The sequence below is a fragment of the Vigna angularis genome, chromosome 11, assembly GCF_016808095.1.
Source record: "Vigna angularis cultivar LongXiaoDou No.4 chromosome 11, ASM1680809v1, whole genome shotgun sequence".
Taxonomy (NCBI): Eukaryota; Viridiplantae; Streptophyta; class Magnoliopsida; order Fabales; family Fabaceae; genus Vigna; species Vigna angularis.
In genome coordinates this window covers 1,814,569-1,829,138 of record NC_068980.1, presented here as the reverse complement: position 1 = coordinate 1,829,138, position 14,570 = coordinate 1,814,569, and the positions used below count along the sequence as shown (strand labels likewise).

At 34.9% G+C, this 14,570-nt stretch overlaps 3 protein-coding genes across 8 annotated transcripts; 2 read left to right on the top strand and 1 right to left on the bottom strand.

Annotated features, from left to right (window-relative positions):
- The first annotated feature begins 1,725 nt into the window (after window positions 1-1,725).
- On the top strand, window positions 1,726-5,512 carry LOC108334446 (putative pentatricopeptide repeat-containing protein At5g65820). 6 transcript variants are annotated; one of them, XM_052870677.1, is made up of 3 exons: window positions 1,726-3,646; window positions 4,889-4,986; window positions 5,103-5,512. In XM_052870677.1, the coding sequence occupies exons 1-2, from the start codon at window positions 1,742-1,744 to the stop codon at window positions 4,979-4,981; spliced, it is 1,998 nt and encodes a 665-aa protein (XP_052726637.1). In that variant the 5' UTR covers window positions 1,726-1,741; the 3' UTR covers window positions 4,982-4,986; window positions 5,103-5,512. The 6 variants fall into 6 exon arrangements, with proteins under 6 accessions (XP_052726637.1, XP_052726638.1, XP_052726635.1 ...); XM_052870678.1 differs by having other exon boundaries at window positions 4,889-5,022; XM_052870675.1 differs by having other exon boundaries at window positions 1,726-4,006.
- Window positions 5,513-5,880: 368 nt separating this feature from the next.
- Window positions 5,881-11,256, top strand: LOC108334291 (lysM domain receptor-like kinase 3). The gene is made up of 11 exons (XM_052870405.1): window positions 5,881-7,494; window positions 7,652-7,729; window positions 8,177-8,467; window positions 8,632-8,777; window positions 8,896-8,985; window positions 9,089-9,194; window positions 9,404-9,555; window positions 9,638-9,735; window positions 9,818-9,950; window positions 10,545-10,652; window positions 10,914-11,256. Exons 1-11 carry the CDS (start codon window positions 6,888-6,890, stop codon window positions 11,076-11,078), a joined length of 1,974 nt encoding a protein of 657 aa, XP_052726365.1. The 5' UTR covers window positions 5,881-6,887; the 3' UTR covers window positions 11,079-11,256.
- Window positions 11,257-11,571: 315 nt separating this feature from the next.
- On the bottom strand, window positions 11,572-12,950 carry LOC108334292 (clavaminate synthase-like protein At3g21360). Its single transcript, XM_017570051.2, has 2 exons — window positions 12,307-12,950; window positions 11,572-12,091 (listed from the first exon to the last, which is right to left on the bottom strand). The coding sequence occupies exons 1-2, from the start codon at window positions 12,906-12,908 to the stop codon at window positions 11,731-11,733; spliced, it is 963 nt and encodes a 320-aa protein (XP_017425540.1). The 5' UTR covers window positions 12,909-12,950; the 3' UTR covers window positions 11,572-11,730.
- Window positions 12,951-14,570: the final 1,620 nt, after the last annotated feature.

The following is a 14,570-nucleotide window of genomic DNA, read 5'->3' as shown; positions in this document are numbered from 1 at the left end:
GAATTTATATATACATAACATATTTTTTTAATAAAAACCGTTTTGAAATCATTATAAAAAGAAATATGTAAGAGATTGGTCTAAAAGGAAAAATATATTTTATTATTGTAGAAATCCCCTACATAATTTTGTTCTTCCAGTAAAAGAAACACACTTCGTCTTTACATTTTTTATGATGAATACATGCATATTAACACATATTGGAACCCACTTAAAATTGAATAGCTTTTTTTCCTGTAATGGCCGTATCAGCTAGTTCTTCAAAAGATTCTGCCTACCTACAAATTGTATGGGTTTTTTCGCCATAATCAAATGGTTCCCTTTTTACTTTTCCAGAATGAAACGATTCTATTTTCTCGAGAATGAAATGATTTTTGAACTGATTCTCTCTTTTTACTCATTTATATCAGTTTAATAGTGAAAGATTAGGACTCTTTATTTATTCTATTATTTTTGTATATTAACCAGTTTATTTATTGTACACGTAGACATCATCTGAATTATCGGAATGTTAAACAAAAACTGTTCAATCTTTACCATTGATTTTATTTTACAAGTAAGAAACTTACATACAGAAAAAGACATAGTTACATAGTTATAATACTTTAAATGCATGTAAAAAATATTTCTAAAATTTAATTTCGATATACATAGTACTTTTTACATTTGGAAAATATTTACTTTCATAAATATAAAAAGAAATAAAAGAGACATATGAATTGAGAAAAAGAGGTTGCAAAAAGTAGTCTCCTTACATGTACCGTGAAATAGACGTTTTCTCTATGTCTATGTTTCTCAACAAGGTTATCATCAGATTTTTTTTTTCTATTTAGGGTCTAATTAAAGCCCACTAAAGTTTCGTAAGCCTTTCCTTTTGGGTCTCACCAGACAAAAAAGAGTACCAAAACCAAAAAAGACCCGAAAGAAAAGTACCAACATTAGATTCTATTGTTCTCACAAATTTTTTTAATCATCTTTCAGCATTTAATCAACCATTTGATAATTTACCGTTTTTATGAGTAATATAATTATTAAAAAGATAAATAGTTTTATATATATATATATATATATATATATATATATATTTAAATGAAGTTTTGACATTCCACAACTATTTAACGACTAGGTAATGTAACTATGAAAACAACTTTGTATTTGTTAAAAAAAATGGAAATAAGATAAGTGTAAAAATTTATCCAAATATTATAGTTTTATAAAACTCTAAACCACCTTTTAATGTATTTTTATTATTAATTAAAACTTATAAAAAAAACTATAATTCATAACATAAAATTACGAAGCATACATTGAATAGGAATAGAATGGTGGTTTGAATGATGCATTCTTTTGCATTTTGACTTCATAGATGCATAATGTGAGGTGTATTAGAGTGTCTCCTACCAAAGGTGTGTTATTTAGGAGAGAGTAAATTAATAAATTTAAGTAAATTTAAAAGAAAAAATTGTATTGTTTTCTTTAACAAACTTAAAGAAAAAAATAATTGAATTTAGAGATAAAATTTTATAAGTGATTTGATTAATATGATTAAAAAAGTATTAATTAATTAAAATGTAAAATTATTATTTTATTTTTTATAGTATTAATTAATTAAAATGTAAAATTATTATTTTATTTTTTATAGTTAAAATTAATATATTATTATTATTATTTATTATTCATTAATTAAAAACAGCCATTTTCGTATTGTATCTTTCTTCTGAAGTTGGTGTCTAGTCAAAGAATGAATGAAGAAAGACATTTCAAGGAAATTGAAGATTTTGAAATCGAGCATACGCAAAACCCTCAAAGGAACATGCACAGAGTTTCGAGGCTTTTCTTCAGAAAACATGGTTTGGATCCCGTTCTATCGAGAAAATCATCATTGGTAATCACACCCGAAGACACCTTCTTCCATTTTTTCTGTACTACCTCTGAGGTAAGTTCTTCTCAAAGCTCTTCACAGTTGTTCGCACATTGCAATTCTAGAAGCTTAACATTTGAAAGCAACACCAACAATGGCTTAACAAACCAATTTGGCCTCATTCGCCTGCAAGAGATTTCAGTAAATCACGCAAACGATCAAAGTCATGACGAGTTTGCTTCTGATGTGGAAAAGGTTTATAGAATATTACGAAAGTACCATTCTAGGGTTCCTAAATTGGAACTCGCTCTCAGAGAATCTGGAGTTGTTGTGAGGCCCGGATTGACTGAGCGTGTGTTGAATCGATGTGGTGATGCCGGGAATTTGGCCTATAGGTTCTATTCCTGGGCCTCTAAGCAATCTGGTCATCGACATGATCAGGATGCATACAAGGCAATGATTAAGATTTTGGGTAAGATGCGTCAGTTTGGTGCTGTTTGGGCACTGATTGAGGAAATGAGACAGGAGAATCCTCAGTTGATTACGCAGCAATTGTTTGTTATTTTGATGAGAAGGTTTGCCTCTGCAAGGATGGTTCAGAAGGCGGTTGAAGTGTTGGATGAAATGCCTAAATACGGGTGTGAACCGGATGAATATGTTTTCGGGTGTTTGTTGGATGCTTTATGCAAGAATGGAAGTGTTAAGGAGGCAGCTTCGCTGTTTGAGGACATGAGGTATCGGTGGAAACCGAGTGTGAAGCATTTTACTTCATTGTTGTATGGTTGGTGCAAGGAAGGGAAGCTTATGGAGGCCAAGCATGTGTTGGCTCAGATGAAGGAAGCGGGCATTGAGCCAGATATTGTGGTTTATAACAACTTACTCGGTGGGTATGCTCAGGCCGGAAAAATGGGGGATTCTTATGATCTTTTGAAAGAGATGAGGAGGAAGGGTTGTGAACCAAATGCTACGTCCTACACAGTTTTGATCCAGTCACTTTGTAAACATGAAAGATTGGAGGAGGCTACGCGGGTATTTATTGAGATGCAGAGAAGTGGTTGTCAGGCGGATGTTGTTACATATTCCACATTAATTAGTGGATTTTGTAAGTGGGGAAAAATAAAAAGGGGGTATGAGCTTTTGGATGAGATGATACAGCAAGGGCACTCCCCAAATCAGACTATTTATCAGCATATCATGGTGGCCCATGAGAAGAAGGAGGAGCTGGAAGAATGTAAGGAACTAGTGAATGAGATGCAGAAGATTGGTTGTCCTCCGGATCTTAGCATCTACAATACCGTCATTAGGTTGGCTTGCAAGTTGGGAGAGGTCAAGGAAGGTGTTCGACTTTGGAATGAAATGGAATCCAATGGGCTCAGTCCTGGAATTGACACCTTTGTCATCATGATTAATGGTTTTCTTGAGCAAGGCTGCCTAGTTGAAGCCTGTGAGTATTTTAAAGAGATGGTTGGAAGAGGGCTTTTTACTGCTCCTCAATATGGTATCCTAAAGGATCTGATGAATTCTCTTCTAAGAGCTGAGAAGCTTGAAATGGCCAAAGATGCTTGGAATTGTATCACGGCTTCTAAAGGGTGTCAGCTAAATGTGAGTGCATGGACAATCTGGATTCATGCACTCTTTTCAAAAGGACATGTGAAGGAGGCTTGTTCATTCTGTATAGACATGATGGATAAGGATTTAATGCCACAACCAGATACTTTTGCAAAACTTATGCGTGGTTTGAAGAAATTATATAACAGGCAGTTCGCAGCAGAGATCACGGAGAAGGTAAGGAAAATGGCAGCTGATAGGCAGATCACTTTTAAGATGTATAAACGGAGAGGAGAGAGGGACTTGAAAGAAAAGGAAAAGGAGAAAAAGGATGGGAGGAAGAGGAGAGCTAGACAACGCCAATGGGGTGGAGGCCGTAAGAAATTATAATTTTCACCGGTGAAGTTTGACATAAAATATGTAGGAATTCAGAGGAGTGTGATCTTTGGCAAGAATTTGGTCAGGAAATTCAATTGAATGGAAATTAAATGATCATATTCACATTCAATTCATAATAGAGAAGCTGCTTTTTCTCTGATGTATCAATACTCACCGGCCAAAAATTGTTACTATCAGAATTTGAGAACTTGAGATAAGGTGAGAGGAACGGAAATAGAGATTGAAAAGGAATTCTGACTCTAAAATTCCATTCTACTGCTTGACTCTGATATGAATAATTCAAATTAACGTTAGAATAGTTATGTTATGCACTATGCATTTCTTTCTACCATTAACCACTTAACTATCAGATATCCACTCTTGGCAGAATAACTCTTTTAAAATTTTCAACCCTCTTTGCATGTTGCCTGTACTTGGATGCATTATCCATTATTAGCTAAAAACAGGCATTCTAATGATTAGTCAAAAATCTCTATCAATGATCGGAATAACATTGGCTAGAATTGCTCTTTTAAATTTATATTCCCTCTTGACTGAATTTTCTTGCATGGGAGTACTTACCATGATTAGCTGAAAGCCTGAAAAGTGGGAATTTATTAACTTCCTTTTTCTAATTTTCTAGTGCAGTCTTATGAACTTTCCTGTAATTCTCTCCTTTTATTCATGTTTATGGGTGATCGATTGTTATACCGGAATTCGTATGGGAAACCCGCTGGTCATCCTCCCCCTGGCACGAATAGATTTGGCTTGAATGATTTTGGTTAAGTAAACTTTAAATTCACGGGTAGGTTGGTACCCAGTTTTATGGGATATAGCACCCTCATCGAAGAAATCACGTATGTGTAGCACTTCTGTATGGTGTTGCGTGATCTGATCAGCCAGTGACTGATATGCTTTACGAAAATGTGATACTTGTTTGAAAAACCTTCATTTATACAATCAGCCACGGGGAAGTATTTTCTTTCTTTTTTGTCATAATTGTTAATGCAACAAGATTATGTTTTGTATTCATTTTCCATTTCTTCACTTAGGTGTCAAGTCATATTGAATGCTATTTTTTACGGATATCTTCTGGACCAGGTAATCTGTTTGGTGGCAGGCAACATGGCGGTACAGATGGCTACTGGACAACTATTTTTCTGTATCATGTCTCACTGGAATTTTGTTATCTAAACCTTGTAGACCCCCTTTTCATCTGATTTTATTTTTTAAAAGTAATTTTTACTATTTTTTAGAACAAAAAGGTTACTGTAATAATTGATGACCATGCTAACTTTATTAACTGCTATTCCAGTGCTACAGTGACTACGAAGTCATCAGGCATTTCAAATTCCATTAGTGGAAAAGGAGGAGATAGCTCAAAGGATCGCAATTTGGGCGATAAAGGATCCAATGTTCAGAAGAGAAGATCCTTTAACGGGAGCATTCCTTCATAGTACGAGTACATTGCATTAAGCAGTTCTGGTTCTTGAAGTTCAGAGTTTCGCTGTGATCTGGATCCAGAATTAGTTGCAATACCCTGATGTGTTATACTCCCCTCACTCACGCTGCTAATAACTCTTCCGTTCATTGAAGTTTTAAACTTAGGTTATGCCTAGTTTAGGCGAAAGACAGTGTAAAATAAAGTTGAAAAATTAAAATGTAGTTTTTGATAGAACAAGAGTTCTACCTATAATCATTTTATGTATCTATTTTTGCCTTTAAGCAGGAAGAAATAATGTGATTTTTTTTTCTTCTTAATTACTCAGATATATGTACCACTCTATTTAATCGTTTTTTATTTTACGGAATTGAAGTTGATAAAAAATATGCTGATTAACAAGTGAAAATACATTTTATATATTATATCACTTTTCATTCCAAAATTATTTCTGATAAAGATTTAATTTAGTTATCTTAACTGAAATGAAACTTAAAATTTGTAAAATAACAATATATAGAATAAAGATAAAACACCAAATCATCAATGATCGAAGATATTGGAGCTTAAATGTACTAAAATAATTATAAATTTCAAGTGTTAATTAATATTTATTAATGGAATATATATTTTCTGAGTTCTCAACTGAAAGAGTGGGATCCAAGTAATATTTATAGCAGCAAACACTTTGTCTTGAGTCCATGTGCGACACTGTAGACTCCATTTTAATGTCTTCCGAGAGTGTCTATTCTCTACAGCCGTCACTACGATACTCCTATCTTCACATCCAATCATTCTTCATTCCTTCACTCTAATCACCACACTTCGCTAATTCCCACTTCCTATCTGAATGTCCACCTCTCTTCAATGCAACTCGGAAGCAGCAAATAACTCTATTGTGTCGGCTGCAGCTAGTCAACGGCTAGTTCGGTGACCTTGTTACCGACGCAGGCCTTTCATCATTTAAGACCAAAACGTTCTTCCCTCTGTTCAAGAAAAGAAATCATTTATTGGTTCTATTAATGATTTCACTCTTCCTTGGAATCTTAAAACAACTGCAGAGCAAAACCAATTTGTTCCTTTTTCATATGTAAAAATGTTACTACTATGCTATTAATTTTAGCTGCAAGAAAATATTGAGATGTCCCCATCATAGTAGGTTCTTAAAGTTTTCTTGTTTCATTGCTTTCAGTTCAAAATAAATCTTGTGCTTACCTTCTCTTCATTACTTTCTTCTTCCATTAACAATGCAGCATACGTTTCCGTTGGTTGCTTGTCAAATTTAGCACATACCCGTTTACCATTTCATCAATCGTTACATTATAACGTATCTTGTGATGATATTTCTTTTGACACTGTTTGGATTGTTTCAAATTCTTGAAGAATAAGAAAAAAAAATAGGTTTTTTAAGTTGGAACTTGGAACTGCCACCCTTCATCAAACATTTATATCTTGCTTTCAAGTTTGTACTCTGAATATGTACTTGAATGTTCCATTAGCCTTCAAACTTGGATAAACTTTCCTCCTTTATTGTCCTTATTCTTTCATTCTAACCTACTTTCTCTAAACCAAGTTCCACTATTTTCTCCTCAACTCAAATTTTTTGTTACTTTATCACAGACTTGGAAACTTCTATTCTCGTTTGTTTTAAGAAAAGAGATGAATCCTTCAATAAAACAACGGTTGAGGTTGCTACTTTTATATGTAATTCTGCTTCGTCTTTGTTGCACGAGTTCTTATCCCACGCCAACAAACTGCACCGACACAAGCCGCGTTTGTACTTCTTTCTTGGCCTTTAAGCCTAAACCGGACCAAACCTTGGGTGTGATACAAAGCATGTTTGATGTGTTGCCCGGTGAGATCACTTACGAAGACAATGGCTGGGATTATTTATTCATCAGAAAAAACTGTTCTTGTGATGCTGGTATGAAGAAATTTGTGTCTAACACCACACTGACAGTGAAATCCAATGGAGGGTTTGTGCATGATTTGGTGAACGAAGCCTATGATGGGCTTGCTCTCTTGCCCAACACCACACATGGGGCAAGAAAAGATCATGGTATCATATCACTGAACTTGTTCTGTAGCTGCTCCAGTGGACTGTGGAACTATTTGATGAGCTATGTCATAAAAAATGGGGACAGTGTTGAGTCACTAGCAAGCCGGTTTGGGGTTAGTATGGATAGCATTGAGACAGTGAATAATGGCATTGACAATCCTGGTGGCTTCTCTGTTGGTGCTCTCTATTATATACCTTTGAATTCGGGTTAGCATCAACAAATCTTCTTCAACACTACAATCTTCTAGTGTTCAATGGTTGGGATTTGGTTATAGGGAGTGCTGTACTTTTTAGCATTAAAGTTGAAGATTCTTTTGATCACCTAAGCAAATGTAGTTGGCTAAATTTTTTAAGTGCATTGCAGTTCCTGGTGAGCTTTATCACTTCAAGAATGACACTCCTCCAGTTCCAGTCCCTTCCCCGTCTGTAGATGGATTTTCAGGTATGGATCAGCATATAATGGAAGAAAGGGAGAAACCATTTTAGTTTTCCCTCAGAAAAATAAAAATAAAAATCAGTCGTGTCTTTATCTTAGCACAAATAGTAAAGTTTGAAGTTTTGTTTACAAACATATCTTATGTTATCTTGTTCTTTTAGTTTATGCTTAACTGTTCTGCCAGTGTCACTAAGCTCTGAAATTCCATAGGAAACATTATTTAGTTAACAAAATTCATGTTAAAAAAAAGTATTTTTGGCAACTTCTGCATTTATTTATTTATTCATTAATTTAAGACAGTATTGTTTGTACACCTTTTCTATTACATAAGTCCTAACTCAGTTCCCTATTAATTCATAAAACAAGAACAAGTACGTCCCAATGCACGTTTCTTTCTTCTTTTTTTCTCAATTATTATGCAAACATTGAGTGTCTAATTGTCTTTTCCTACAGCCGACCAAATCAACCAGAAGGGTCGTATGTCCCATGAATGGATCGTAGGAGGTTTTGCGGTTGGTCTTGCTCTGATAATATTGAGCGTTGTTGTCTGTGTATTCCTGAGATCGCCTAATTGTTTGGTTGAAGCCAGAAATAATGCAACAAATTCTGCAGGAAAGATCTCTAACAAGTTCTATGTTTTTGGCAATCCAAATTTGTTTTGTGGATGTGGCAAACCTGTGGATCAGAAGCAAACTGATGGTGAATCCAGCAGTCACCAAATTACCGTAACAACCAAAGCATCGTGTAATCATTGGATTGGACTCTCAAGCATACACTTTTTTTTCTGAAGTCTACACATGTTAATTGACCTCAGATTTGTATTCAATTCTTTGAACTTGTACCACACACGCGCACTCATCTCTATGTGACAATTTTAGATTAACATTGATTAAAATTTGACATTGCAGCCCTAATACCTCACATGTTGGACATGGATAGGCCTGTAGTTTTTTCATACGAAGAGATTTTTTACTCAACCGATAGTTTCTCTGATTCAAATCTGCTTGGGCACAGAGCACATGGTTCTGTTTACTATGGTCTCCTTCGTGACCAGGTTTGTCACCGTATACTTTTAGTTGTGTTATAGAAAAAAGCAAGTGCTTGAGAGCATAAGTAAATAATGAGACAACTATTATACTCCTACTGATTTGGCCTGAATTTAAATCTTTCAGGAAGTTGCTATTAAGAGAATTACAGCCACTAAAACTAAAGAACTTATGTCAGAGATAAAAGTTCTGTGCAAGGTTCATCATGCTAATCTGGTAATGCCTTATTGTTCGCAATAAATTACACGCTTTGTTTTCAGAATAACCTCCTTGCAGCAATTCAAGAGCTTGAGTCCAATTTCTTATTAATTTTGTCAAGGTAGAATTGGTCGGCTATGCGGCTAGTCATGATGATTTTTTCCTTATTTATGAATATGCTCAGAAGGGTTCACTCAGCTGCCATTTGCACGATACTAAAAATAAGGGTAAGATCGCGCCAGCTTCTAATTTACTGTAAAACATCTTTGTTTTTACTGCAGAAATACTTGAATAAAATTTCTAGTGGTATAATCAGTGGTACTGATCAAAACTTCTTATTCAACGATGAGAAGGCTTGAATTGGCGTTTTGTCGTCTTGCCTGAACTTAAGGAATATATGGTTCAAGACCTTTTTTTTATTTTGTCTTGCTGTTAGGTCATTCATCTCTCTCCTGGATCACAAGGGTCCAAATTGCACTTGATGCTGCTAGGGCCATTGAATACATACACGAACATACAAAAACTCGCTACGTCCATCAAGGTATCAAGACAAGCAACATATTGCTTGATGCTTCCTTTAGAGCCAAGGTACTAACAAATTTGGACACCATTAAATTATTTGTAAAGGTTTTACAACTGTGCTGATTGCCAGATCTCGCTATTTTTTCAGATATCAGATTTTGGGTTAGCAAAACTAGTTGGTAAAACAAATGAGGGAGAAACCACAGCATCCAAAGGTGTAAATGCATATGGATATCTCGCTCCAGAGTATGTCTACTTGTACAGAAAAACTCCTCTTATATGGAAGGAGAAAAAAAATGATTTTTTTCCTATTTATAATATTTTGCAGATACTTTAGCAATGGCCTTGCAACGACCAAAAGTGATGTCTATGCATTTGGCGTTGTTCTTTTTGAGGTTATATCAGGGAAGGAGGCCATCATTCAAACACAAGGTCCTGAAAAACGACCATTGGCATCTATTGTAAGTTCCCTTGAGCATTATTGTGTAAAAACTATCACCGGCAACATTGAATGAATAATGATACTTTAATAACATTTTAACATCATCTACGTGTCATTCTGTGATTGGTTCAAAATTATTCCACAATCAATAATAATAATCATAAACATTAACATGGACCAATCATAAAATGACACGTAGATGATGTTAAAATGTTGTAAAGAAATGTTAGTATCATTATCCTATTGGAATATAGTTAACTAATCATAGCCGTCAAGTCACTAATATATGGTAACGATGGTATATAGGATAGGTTGTGCCTGGTTTGAGGATACAAAATTTACGTACGACTAGTAAACCTTAAATTAAATGCGATGAAAACTAAATAGCTTCTTTGCTTTGACTTCTGATGACATATATATATATTTTTTAGTCTAAACTTGGCAGCTGCAACATCTGTGTTTTTTGGCAACGTGTTAAAAATGTCGGATTTTTTATTTATTATGCACGTCTACATTTTCTCCTTGTTTCATTTATAATGCATATTCTTGAGGTTTATAGTTGCGAATTGTAACTGTTTTCTTAGGCAAAACCTTAATATTTGTTAAATTACAGATGTTGGCAATTCTTAGGAACTCACCTGATTCCGATAGCATGTCAAGCACAAGAAACCTCGTTGATCCTACTATGATGGATCTGTATCCCCATGACTGTGTACATAAGGTAAGTTGACTTCTCCATTTTTCTATTATTATGTTTATGGTTCTGGGTATTTGGTTTTTCACCCAAGAAGCTTGAAGATTGTCCAGCTCACAGCGTAATCAAGAAAATGTTAATTTGTTTCATAGTTTCTCTTGGACTAATGAAAATTAAAAATAAAACAAAACTACATCCACTTTGAAGTGACATATCAAGGGATGACATTCTGCATAAGATTTTACTCTACTGGCCGTTGATCTTGGTGTTTTGTTGTGTTTTACATAGATGGCCATGCTGGCAAAGCAATGTGTGGAAGATGATCCCGTATTACGCCCTGACATGAAGCAAGTTGTGATTTCCCTCTCACAAATCCTGCTGTCTTCTGCTGAGTGGGAAGCAACTCTTGCAGGGAACAGCCAGGTATTCAGCGCTCTTGTTCAGGGAAGATAGTTTACACACCATCATCATCATTTCCCCCCACTACTCCATTATCTTCTCCTCCCCCTTTTACAATATAGAGATACAATAAAATATGAGCTAAGACTTCACATGAAACCGATGAGTCAATTGTATTTTACAGGACAAAGTTTTGGTAATTAAAATATGTTGTGATTGAGTTGAGAAAAGATTTCGCTGCGCTCTGATTGCTACCGACATAATTTGTAATTTCATTAATGTACATGTGTGTACTCATTAATTACTTGCAATGTTTATACCCTTCCCAAGGGTCAGATAAAACAAGGCGTGATGTAATTCCCACATTTTATGGATGTAACAATCGTCTAAAAATGTTGCTTCGTGTTGAATCATGCTAGGACAAGCAATCTTTTCATGCTCCCAAACGACATGCTATTTTCTCGAGATAATAATAACATAATTTCCGATTGGACTTGCTTGTTCACTAAATATAAAAAGACATGTCTTTCCTCTTCTTGTTTCTAACTTATAATTCTTAATAGTTCAAGGTTTTGTTATTGATACTGAAGTGGTTATTGTTTCAAATATGGTAATGGTATACATCTGGATGTATCTGTATGAAATTACAATACAGACAGAACTTAAGGTAGTAGTGACAGTGTTTGTAGCTAGCTGCTACAAAGGCTTACTTGACAAGGGAAGCTAGGACCCTGCGTGGTGGATGGAAAGATCTTCTGGAATGAAGGACGGCCCAATTATCAATCAAGAGAACATCCCCTTTTTGCCAAGGAATGGCCACAGATTCCTCTTCCAGTATGTGCAGACAATCATAGACTATATCAGGAGGTAGTGGTTCGCCATCCCCAAAGGTTACAGCTTTAACAGGATCATTCCGTTCATCTTCCCAACCTGTGTAAGCAGCCACCATGCTGTTAAACCATATCTTCCGCTGTCTACTCTCATCATATTTCACACCCGGAATTGGACCCATAATCGTCTTCACACCATCCTCCAGCCATTCCAACTTCATACCCAGTTTAGCAGCCCTACGATGCAAACATTCCAAATCTCATCAATTTTATTTTTCTTTTCCATATAAAGACCTAGTGAACAACTTGCACTGAAATTTTCCTACACCTCACTCCGTGATTGTTTGAAAAATATTATCATAATACATTTTTTATATTACACTAACCCCAACAGCAAACCAAACTACATTGTAAACGTCTTGAATTTACTCAAGAATAAAACAAAAAGCAACCTTTGTTGAGCGATGGCTTTGTCTGTGGTTAAGAAGGTTGATTTCCAGCCACGGCCAATTGGGGAAGAAGGGTTATCGTCTTCTCCCAAAACCCTGATGTACAATAAGCCATGCTTCTCTAGTCTCTCCACGAACTCGGGGTATTTGTCCTTCATCCTTTCATACACGACATGGCTGAGAACAATGGGGGTTTCGCCCCCACTCCCAGGCTCCACTTCGCAGAAGAAAAACAATTTGGAAGGAAATTCAGGAACTTGAGCCATTTCGTGGTGGAAAGGGATCTTCTGGTCAGGTGGGGACTCATTGGCGGTGAAGACGCGACCGACGACGTTGGTGCGGGGAGCGGCGCCGCCCACGTAGGGAAGCTCGTCGTACCCGAACGCTTCGACGACGTCGTTGAAGTGGGAAGCGGTGGAGAGGGGAAAGCCTCTGAAAAGGACAGCCCCCGATTGGAGTAGAAGTGATTGGAGGAAGAGTTGGTTAGCTTTGACGGAATCCGTGAGAGAAATTGCACTTGCAGACGGAGAAAGCACCGCAGGAAATGGAACTCCGTTCACAAACTTCTGTCCGGGAACATAGATTTCCACAAAAGCAGTTCCCATGTTTTGTTTTTCTCAGTCACCAACCATGGAAAGGATAAGTGTGGGTTTATATTCACAAATAGCTCCATAATTAAATGTAAGTAAAACTTTACATTGCATTTGTTTTGAAAGTTATCCGATCCAAATATACTACATTTAATTTATTCTTAGTTTTAAAATATTTGATTTTTCGAATGTTTGGTCTGAAGGAAATAATTTAATTAATAATTCTTATATTTTGAAAGGTATCTACGTATATTAAAGTTAACTTATTCATACTTTAATGTGTTTTAATGTTTTGTTTACATGAAATACTTTAAATTTATTAAATTTTATTCTTTTAATATGATGATGTAATTATTAAATTTTAAAAAATATTTAATTATCAAATAAATATTCAAAAATATTAATTATCTTTTAAGCAAGATTTAGTTAATGTTATTTTTTCTGACTATGTTTGTTTTGACTTAATTACTCAAGTGGTTTCCACTTTCACATAGTATGTTTACATAATTATCGCTTTTAAAAAAAGTATCAATTTCTTCCTTAAATATGTTAATATGCATTAGTGTATTTTTGTTAAAGTTATTCAAATAGTTAAAGTTGATTTATTGGTCATATTGTAGTAGTGAGAATTTTGTGGTGTCATAGCATTTCTTTTTTGACATGTAAATCATAAGGGCTTTTTGAATTAATAAGTGAACCTTTGCGAATTGAGGATTCCAACAAAGAAGAAAATAAGCGATTTTACAGTGTATTGGTAGATCCTCTGTTAAGAAATTTCAATTTGCCAAAGAGATTATTGTCAGCCTCTTCAAAATCACTAAGCAACTTTGTTTTAGGAAAGAGAGGTTAAGATTTACTTGAAAAATGAGATATGTCAACAATAGTTGCAACTCTTGAATGACGAGTCTATCCAGCTGCTTCATTTAGTATATATGCTTGATTCACTGATCCATTTTTTCCTTAGGTTCTGCTTGTCTGGTGATGTAGCTTTTGAACTTGATTGTCATCGTTTTCTTATATATTTTTTGTTTTTACAAGTTTGTCCTAGCCCGAACACTTCCAATGATTGTTTGGCTTGATTTGTGGACTTTTCAGGAGGAAGTGTTGGGGTTGGGGCAATTGAAGTCTGTATAGAAGGTTGAAGTTTAGATCCATCACAATCCTTCGCCCTCCAAGTGATATGCTCCTATTTGGAAGACACTCTAATAGGGTTTGTTTCTAAGACAAACTTCAAACTTCACTTGAGGTTCAAACTTCAGTTAGGGCAAGTTTCAAACTTTTTCATTAAAATGACACATGAAGAACACCACTTTCACAATATTTTTTCACATTTTTACTTGCAAATGTGTTTTGACTCATCACCACACAATTAACGTCTCATTACAAATATGTTTGGTCATATAACTTGTTTGCCACATTACCATACAATTAACGTCATTTCTAAAAAATTAATGAAATAAACTTGATTGATTGATGTTAACGCATTTAAGAACGAAATTAACATATTTGTTTTTAAAACAGGACCAAATAAACTTTGAACCAAGTAGACACGTCTGTAAGTGAGATCAATCTACAAATTAAGCCTTTCGTTTTTTTATTGATGTGGATTATTATTTCTAGAAATTCTTTTTACTAATTGAAAATTTCTTCTGATATTGATAAAAAATAATTATAATT

Bases quoted from the DNA above. Each gene is read 5' to 3' on its own strand.
- LOC108334292 (XM_017570051.2), bottom strand. From the start codon at position 12,908: ATGGGAACTGCTTTTGTGGAAATCTATGTTCCCGGACAGAAGTTTGTG. The intron at 12,092-12,306 runs GTTGCTTTTTGT...TTTGCATCGTAG, and splicing joins AAAGCCATCGCTCAACAAAG to GGCTGCTAAACTGGGTATGA.
- LOC108334291 (XM_052870405.1), top strand. From the start codon at position 6,888: ATGAATCCTTCAATAAAACAACGGTTGAGGTTGCTACTTTTATATGTA. The intron at 7,730-8,176 runs GTATGGATCAGC...CTTTTCCTACAG, and splicing joins GTCTGTAGATGGATTTTCAG to CCGACCAAATCAACCAGAAG. The intron at 9,951-10,544 runs GTAAGTTCCCTT...GTTAAATTACAG, and splicing joins AACGACCATTGGCATCTATT to ATGTTGGCAATTCTTAGGAA.
- LOC108334446 (XM_052870675.1), top strand. From the start codon at position 1,742: ATGAATGAAGAAAGACATTTCAAGGAAATTGAAGATTTTGAAATCGAG.